Below are 9,064 nucleotides of genomic sequence, written 5' to 3'. Positions count from 1 at the left end.
TGCCTTCAGGCACAACCTGTTCCCAGTTCCAAAGGGAAACATCTGTCCCTCCAACTCCCTTCCCAAACTGAGGACACTCTCTGGCATCAAATTTCCAGGGGATGGGTTCACTTCTAGAGGAGAGCAGGGGCAATGCTCCAAGCTAAGTTTTGGGAAGCAAGGAGTCCAAACTCAGGGAGAGGGATTCTGGGAAATGAAGAGGAGGCAAAGGTGGGGACCAGTTGAGAGACTCTCCCTGGTATATTCAGAATAGCAGTTCTCAAAGTGTCATCTGTAGGACCCTTGAAGTCACTGAGACCCTTTCATGGGATCCATGAGGTCAAAACTATTTTGATAATATTACTAGACATCATTTGCCTTTTTACTATGTTGACATTTGCACTGAAGTGACACTTAGGAAGACTGGAGGCTATGGTACCAAACTGCAATAGTAGTTATCTTCGACACCACTTACTTGCAAAAAAAAACCAAAAACACTTTCACTTGAAAATGTGCTGAAGCATTAAAAATTATTATCTTTACAAAATCATTACTCTTAAGTCCACATTTTAAGAATATCTTATATGATGATATGGGAAGTACAGATAAAGCTTCTGCTACATTCCCAGGTACTATGTCCCAAGGAAAATAATTTGTGTGAGCTGAGCTAGCCTCTTTTTTTTTTTTTTTCCTGCGGAAGATTCACCCTGAGCTAATATCTGTGCCAATCTTTCTCTATCTTGTATATGGATCACATCTACAACATAGCTGACAAGTGCTGTAGGTCTGCACCTTAGAACCGGGCCCAGGCCGCTGAAGTGGAGTGTGCGGAACGTAACCATTAGGCCACAGCGCCGGCCACTGAGCTAGCCTCTTTTTTATGGAATACCATTTTTACTTTAAAGAATGAATGACAGAAACTATGATTAGACTTGGTTAATTCGCACACAATTTCTCAACATGAACGTGAGCTTCTCCCTTCAAGAAAATCCACTGAGGGTTGACAACTGACAGTACTTATTGCTGTGATAAAATGGAAGCTCTTAAGAGAAAACCAGAATTTTGGAAAACTTGTGCCCCACCAGCTTAAGCTTGACAGCTTCCCAGCACTGACAAACTTTCCTGTTGGGATCTGTGGTAACATTAACAAAGGTGATATTTTGATAATTTGTAGTTAAACGCATCAACAAGGGAAGATCTATACAACTAGTGAAACAATGTATTACTTTTAAAAATCATACATTAGGGCCGGCCCTGTGGCTTAGAGGTTAAGTGCGCACACTCCACTACTGGTTGCCCAGTTCAGATCCCGGGCCCACACCGACGCACTGCTTCTCCGGCCATGCTGAGGCCGCGGCCCACGTACAGCAACTAGAAGGATGTGCATCTATGAGATACAACTATCTACTGGGGCTCTGTGGGAAAAAAAACAAAATAAAATTTTTTTAAAAATCATACATTAGTACAAGAGCCATTCAATATGCAAAATAGACCTGTGGATTTTAATGTAATGGAATAGGAAATATTCAATGATATTGTTTCAGGTTTCACTTTGCAAATGACCACTGAGAAACTACCACTTGTGCAGTGTTAGTATCGAAGTGGAATATCCACAATTATCTGGAAAGGTTATTAAAAATACCACTTCTACATATTTGTGTGAGGTTGTATGTTTTTCAACCAAAATAAGACATTAAATGCAGAACATATATGAAAATCCAGTGATCTTCTAATGAGACAGACAAGAAAGAGAGTTGCAAACATGTAAAAAGATCCACTCTTCTTACTACCTTGTTTATTTGGGGAAGTGGTTATTTTTCATAAAAACATTATTTCTGTTAACTCACAATGGGTTATGAATATTATTCTAAATAAATTAACAAAAATACTTAAAAACTTTTATTCCTAGCATGGTAAATATTGATAGATATAACCAACATAAACAAAATTACCTTGGGGTCCTCACTAATTTGTAAGAGTGTTTAGATATCCTGAAACCAAAGCGTTTGCCAATCGCTGACTCAAACTGCCCCTGGGCCAGGACTCAGGGAGACGGTGTGACAAAGAGCTCTAAGTGTAGGAGGAGGGCGGTCAGGGCAAAGTCCCCGCACGTGGCTCTCAGGGTCTCAGGCCCGAGGGCGGTGTCTGGAGCGGGGAAGCTCAGTGTTGGGGAGTCCCCGATCTCCCCGAGTTTCACTTCTCCCTCTCACAACCTGTGTCGGGTCCTCCTGCCTGGAGACTCATGACGCGGCCCCAGTTCTCACTCCCATTGCGTGTCCGGTTTCTAGAGAAGCCAATCAGCGTCTCCGCGGTTCCGGTTATAAAGTCTCCACCACCGTCCGGAACTCAGATTCTCCCCAGACCGCGAGGATGAGAGTGATGATGCCTCCAACCTTCCTCCTGCTGCTCTCGGGGGCCCTGACCCTGACCGAGACCTGGGCGGGTGAGCGCGGGGTCGGGAGGAAACGGCCTCCGAGGGGGCGGGGCGAGGGGACCGCGCGGCGGCGGAGGACCCCCGGGGAAGGCGCGTCTCTGGGGACACCTGCCCAGACCCCCTCCCCCACTTCATCCCTCCCTGTCCTGACCCTCACCTTCTCCCGCCCCCTCGTGTCACCCACTTGGGTCTCCCGACCCCCTTTTCAGTCTCACGACCCCCTGCGCCCCCTCCCCCCTCCCGGCCCCATCACCTTCGGACCCGGGGACCCGCCGGGAGGAGGGTCGGGCCGGGTCTCAGCCCCTCCCCGCCCCCAGGCTCCCACTCCCTGAGGTATTTCAGCACCACCGTGTCCCGGCCCGGCCGCGGGGAGCCCCGCTTCATCGCCGTCGGCTACGTGGACGACACGCAGTTCGTGCGGTTCGACAGCGACGCCGCGAGTCCGAGGATGGAGCCGCGGGCGCCGTGGATGGAGCAGGAGGGGCCGGAGTATTGGGAGGAAGAGACGCGGAAGGCCAAGGACACCGCACAGACTTTCCGAGGGAACCTGAACACCCTGCGCGGCTACTACAACCAGAGCGAGGCCGGTGAGCGACGCGGGCCCGGGTCCAGGTCATGACCCCCACCCCCACGGACGGGCCGGGGTCTCCCCGAGTCTGCGGGTCCGAGATTCACCCCGAGACTGCGGGACCCGCCTGGCCCCCCACTCAGAAGAGCCTGCGGGGACTTTTCCCTGGTTTCATTTTCAGTTTAGGTTGAATCCCTGCGGGTGGTCTGGCGGGGGCGGGGCCGAGTGGGCGGCGCTGACCGCGGGGCGGGGTCAGGGTCTCACACCATCCAGTGGATGTTTGGCTGCGACGTGGGGCCGGACGGGCGCCTCTTCCGCGGATCAGATCAACACGCCTACGACGGCGCCGATTACATCGCCCTGAACGAGGACCTGCGCTCCTGGACCGCGGCGGACACGGCGGCTCAGATCACCCGGCGCAAGTGGGAGGTGGCCGGTGCGGCGGAGTACTGGAGGAGCTACCTGGAGGGCCGGTGCGTGGAGTGGCTCCTCAGGTACCTGGAGAACGGGAAGGAGACGCTGCAGCGCGCAGGTACGAGGGGCCGCGGGTTGTCCCGATCTCCCCTCGGGCTGGGCTGACATCCCACAGAGAGGGGAGGAAAATGGGATCAGTGTCAGAATCCCGCCCCTCGGGAGAGGGAGGAATCCACCGAGGCTTCCATATTCTGTACGAATGACTCGCGGAGAGGCCCGCCCTTCTCTAAAAGACAGTTAAGGAATCCAGTTTCTTCACGAATAGAAGGGAAGATCACCCCTGAAATCGCCCACCACAGGTTCCCTTCGATTCTGGCAGCCATCTTGTGGCTGCCATCTTTCTGTCTCAAGGCCTTGTTCTCGGCGTGAGAACATCTTTGCAGGTCCAAATCCAGTTTTTCTGAGTCATTCATCCTCCACCAAGGTCAGGCCCAGAAGTCTGTGTGCTTCTCCTTTGAGACCTGGAGCCTCCTACCCTGGGGTCTCACACTAATTCTAGAACTTTTCAAGGAATTGGAGAGTATATCCCAGATCCCCAAGTCCGAGCTGGTGTCTGTGTTTTGTGCGTTCTCTTTCCAAACCCATCATCCCATCCATTCTCAGGATGGTCACATGAGTGCTGTTTCAGTGGCCCATGGAGGTAACTGAAAGTGTGAATTTTCGATTCTTCCTCCTCAGATCCCCCAAAGACACACGTGACCCATCACCCCATCTCTGACGGTGAGGTCACCCTGAGGTGCTGGGCCCTGGGCTTCTACCCTGCGAAGATCACCCTGACCTGGCAGCGTGACAGGGAGGACCTGACCCAGGACACAGAGCTTGTGGAGACCAGGCCTGCAGGGGACGGGACCTTCCAGAAGTGGGCTGCTGTGGTGGTGCCTTCTGGAGAGGAGCAGAGATACAGCTGCCATGTGCAGCACGAGGGGTTGCCTGAGCCCCTCACCCTGAGATGGGGTAAGGAGGGAGACGTGGGCTCAGAGCCTCTTCTCAGGGAAATCAGGAGCCCTTCTGGGGAACTTCAGCAGGGTTCAGGGCTGAGGCCTGAGGTCAGAGCCCTTCACTTTCTCTTGCCTTCCCAGAGCCACCTTCTTTGTCCATCATCCTCATCGTGGGCATCATTGCTGGCCTGGTTCTGTTTGTGGTCACTGGAGCTGTGGTGGCTGGAGCTGTGATCTGGAGGAAGAAGCGCTCAGGTAGGGAAGGGGTGTGGTCTGAGTTTTCTTGTCCCACTGCGGGGTTTCAAGCCCCGGGTAGAAGTTTGCCTTGCCTTCTTAATAGGAAGTACCATCCACACACATGTACCTGCCACTCAGGGTTGATTGCTAACACTCTTTTGTAAAGCACTTGTGAAAACAAAAGACAGATTTTTTCACCATGATACTTCTGGTACTGGGGACCTGATTCCTGCAACTGGAGGTCAGAGGAAGGTCCGAGGAAGGTCCCTAGTGATGACAGAGCTCCAGGAGGGCAATTAGTCCTGTCCCCACACATGCCCTTTCTTCATGTTTCCTGAGGCTGCCCTGGGTCTTCAGTCGTGGTTTTGGAAACTTCTTTGTGGTTCAGGCCTAGGAGGTTCCTCTAGGATCTCATGATGGAGGCTTCTCCCTGTGTTCTTCCCACAGGTGAAAAAAGAGGGGGCTACACTCCGGCTGCAGGTAAGTTTGAGTCAGGGGTTGATCTCTGAGACCATTGGGATAGTATAGACGGAGCCCATGGGGGAGCTCACCCACCCCACAGTTCTTCCTTTAGTCTCATCTCCTGTGGACCCTGACCATGTCCTGTTCTGTTCTACCCCAGGAAGTGACAGTGCGCAGGGCTCTGATGTGTCTCTCACAGATCCTAAAGGTCAGACCCTGGAGGCCTGAAGTGGGGGAGGAGCTGGGTCAGAGGGCACACAACTAGGTTATGGAAATTCTTTGAGTTGGGACCTGTTGAGCATGTGGTGGGCTGTTGACAATGTCAACACTTATGTGACTGACCTGAATTTGTTTATGATTATTTTCTCTCACAGTGTGAGATAGCTGCCTTGTGGGGAACTGAGTGATGCAAGATTTGTTCACGCTCCCACTTGGTGACTTCAAGATCCCCTGACTTCTCTTTTTACAACTGGCATCTGAATGTGTCTGCGTTCCTATTAGCATAATGTGAGGAGGAGGGGAGATTGGCCCACCGCCTGCCTACCATGACCCCTCTGCACAATAACCTGTGTTCTTCCCCTGATGGACTTTGCTGTTCCAGCAGAGGCCGGGCTGGGCCATCTCCATCCTTGTCTTAACTTCCTGTTGCGCTGAGTAGTAATGATTTGCTTTGTTATTGAAAATAAGAATCTGGGTATGAATTTCTTTTTTCTAATTCTTGTCGTAAGGCATTGATATGTTAATTAAAGGAGAAATTTCCTGAAGTTTGAGAGAGGAAGTAAATGGAAGCACTGATAACCTGCTAGAATTCGTGTGTTGACTGTGCTGAGTCTGGTGCTGGTGGGGACAGGAGAGACTGTGAGGAGCCGATTGTGGACAGGGCCTGTGCCCTGTTGCTGCTCCGTGCATCGTGGGCTTTGACGTGCTCCCTTCTCAGCTGGGTCATCTCTCTGCTCGTTTGTTCCGATCCCCTCAGTAGAACCTTGTCCCACCAGGACCTGTCATCACAGCAACTCAGATGTCTATCACCTGGGCACTGTCATGTCTTCAGGACCGTGGGCAGTGAGGGCTTCCTGTGGGCGGGTCACTCTAGACTCAGGCCTAGGTCCAGACCTCAGCCCCTACAATTTCTGTGTTTATGTTTTGTTCCTTTGGGTTTTTTTTTTTTTGTTTTTTTTTTTTTTTTTTTGGATTATTTCTGTTTTTTTTCGTGTTTAGCATGGTTTCATTCTTCTCTGGGTGTCCCCCATCTCTGACAGCAGCAGGAGTCATTTGGCCTGTCCTTGTCCCCACAAGGCCCACAGTGGCCCCTGCACACAGGAGACTCTGGTATGCAGAGGTGAATTTTCGGACTCATCCAGCTGTTGCCCTCCTTCTAGGGCTGTTGCCTGGATTGTTCTTTCCACCTTTTCTCCCTTCTCAAAGAGCCAGATTCTAGAATTAGCAGAGAGGAGGGATGTGATAGTTTCTAATCTTAGATAAATTCTTATTGGATATCTATCTTCTCTGCAGGTTGCCCCTTCTCTCTGCCCTCAGCTCTAGTCATCCTAGTGCTGGCTCAGATCCAAACCCTTGGATTTACAAAGTTGAGTCTCCTTTAGATTCACAATTGGTTGGAAAATAGGACCCATAAGCCTAGGACTGTGCTTTCTGAATACAATTGTGTGTGCAGGAGGGTGGCTGTGGGAGGGAGGGGAGAGCAGCACTTGTAAGAAAAGTGCAGGTGGTATTGACGTCAGTGTGAGTGGACATTGTGTTGTAGCTGCCACAAAACAGCATGTGACTTGAGGTTACATGAATAAAGATACTGTCTGTAGAATAGGGAGGTGCTCTACACTGATCATTCATTCAACTGATAATTGTTGCTTGCCAGATATATGACAAAATAATTTTGCATCTAGGAAACCTCAGTGAACTAAAAACAGACAAAAATTGCCAGCCTTGTGGAGCATGTGTTCTAGTGGTGAGGGGCAGACTGTATGCTATAAGCATAGTAAATAAGGGAAATGTTTATGTTAAAAGTTTTAAGTGCTTTGAGGAAGGTGACCCAGACTATAAGAGTGTGGGGACAGGGAAGATGGCTGTTTTCCTAGGGTGGTCAGTGTGGGCCTCATTGGGACAGTGACCTTGAGTAAAGACTTGAAGGACTTATCCATAAGGATGTCTTGGGGGAAGTTTTTCCAGGCAGGGGAACCTCCAGTGCAAATGCACTAGGGCAGGAGTGTCTGTGTGTTCAGCGAAGAGCGAGGAGACCTGTGTGGCTGGAGCGGAGAGTAATTGAGATGAGGTCTGAATTACACCCAGGTTGTGAAGGCCTTGAGAATATTGGAAGGTATTGACTTGTCTCTGAGAAAGATGTGCAGTTACAAGATGATTTTGAACAGAAGATCGACCTAGTGTGACTTCTCTTGAGAAGCATCCGTCTGGTGCTGTGCAGAATCAAGAGGTGAAGGCAGCCAACCGGTAGAGAAAACGAGGAAACTAGTGCCGTGTTGCAGGCTAGAGATGTTGGTTGCTTTGTCTGGGGTGTGAGCAGGGAAAATAATATGAAGTGATCGGATTCTGGATACATTCTGAAGATGGACTTTACAGCATTTCCTAATGAATTAAGTGTGGGTTATGAGAAAGAGGATCAAGGAGGACACCCCAAATTTCAGACTGTGTAGGTAGAAATATGGAATACTTTCAGTGGAAATGGAGAGGACGATAGAAGAAACACATTGGAAGAAGCAGCACCATAGACATCCAATTAGGAAAGTCGAAAAAGAGACGTCTATTAGATGCAAGTGAGGTTAGTTTTAGCAGTTGGATGTGGAAGTCTGGAGTTAGAAGACATGTCTGGGGTAGAGAAATAGATTTGTTAGGTGACACCATATAAATGATATTTAAAGCCTTGAAAACTGATGAGGTCACAAAGGGAATGATGGCTGTAGAAGACAAAGGAATAAGGACTGAACCCTGGAACCCCAGTGCTAAGGGATCTGATCAGACCATCCACCCAGGGCAGACTGCACATTTCTCACACCGTGTCTGGAAGGCACGGAGACCAGGGAATAGCAAACTTTCTTGTGCACGGGTTTCTGTTGGATATCTCACTAAGATCTAGACAGTCTGGAGTAGAGGGTGAGATTCTGCATTTATAAGCAGTTTGGTGCTGATGCTGGTCGTCTTCAGAGCACACATTTCGTAGCATGAACATAGACCAGGATTCCCATATGCCTGTGCATGAGCCTCAGAGGTCGGGCTTGTTAAATAAGTGATTCTTGGGCTCAGTGCCCTATATTCTGAGATGGTGGGTCTGGGGAGAGGTTTGTGTATTTTGAAACAAGCCCACAAGTGATCCTGGTGCTCAGCCAGATTGGGAACCATTGATGCCTATCATCAGAGAGCATTCAGGGTAGGGAGGGGTCTTAAATCCACATTTAAATGTTTTCTCCTGGGAAGAAAGAGGCAAATCACATGCCGGGAGATACATGTTGTTTTCTGTACCATGATGTTAGCCAGGTGGAAGATTCTGGAAATGGTTATCAGCTCAGCAAAGGAAAATATCTGAGCTTCTAAGAATTCGTTTTTGTTTTTTTTTTTTTTGCTGAGGAAGATCAGCCCTGAGCTAACATCTGTGCCAGTCTTCCTCTACTTTTATATGTGTGTCACTGCCACAGAGTGGCTGACGAGTGGTGTAGGTCCATGCCCCAGATCCAAACCTGCAAAACTGAGCCTCCAAAGTGGAACACGTGGAACTTCACCACTGCACCATGGGGCCAGCACCCTAAGAATTCTTAAATGTTCCCACCACAAAAACAGAAATGGCAGTTATATGGCGTGATGAAGGTGTTAGCTAGCTGTGTGATGTTAATCATTTTGCAATACATAAGCATGTCAAATCAACAGGTTGTACACCTCTGATGTACAAAATATTACATGTCAATTATATCTCAGTAAAATTGGAAAAAAGTCTCTGCATCCTTGCTC

General features: G+C 49.5%; 1 protein-coding gene across 2 annotated transcripts; it reads left to right on the top strand.

Moving 5' to 3' along the window:
- Positions 1 to 2,315: 2,315 nt before the first annotated feature.
- On the top strand, positions 2,316 to 5,900 carry LOC101395826 (saoe class I histocompatibility antigen, A alpha chain-like). Of its 2 annotated transcripts, XM_087438387.1 has the most exons (8): positions 2,316 to 2,422; positions 2,731 to 3,000; positions 3,238 to 3,513; positions 4,134 to 4,409; positions 4,535 to 4,648; positions 5,078 to 5,110; positions 5,253 to 5,300; positions 5,467 to 5,900. In XM_087438387.1, the coding sequence occupies exons 1-8, from the start codon at positions 2,350 to 2,352 to the stop codon at positions 5,469 to 5,471; spliced, it is 1,095 nt and encodes a 364-aa protein (XP_087294513.1). In that variant the 5' UTR covers positions 2,316 to 2,349; the 3' UTR covers positions 5,472 to 5,900. The 2 variants fall into 2 exon arrangements, with proteins under 2 accessions (XP_087294513.1, XP_087294514.1); XM_087438388.1 differs by lacking the exon at positions 5,253 to 5,300.
- Positions 5,901 to 9,064: the final 3,164 nt, after the last annotated feature.

Source organism: Ceratotherium simum, chromosome 13 (assembly GCF_057802395.1).
Source record: "Ceratotherium simum simum isolate JZ-2026a chromosome 13, ASM5780239v1, whole genome shotgun sequence".
Classification (NCBI taxonomy): Eukaryota; Metazoa; Chordata; class Mammalia; order Perissodactyla; family Rhinocerotidae; genus Ceratotherium; species Ceratotherium simum.
The sequence above is the reverse complement of the archived record's forward strand: the minus strand, read 5'-3'. Positions and strand labels throughout refer to the sequence as shown.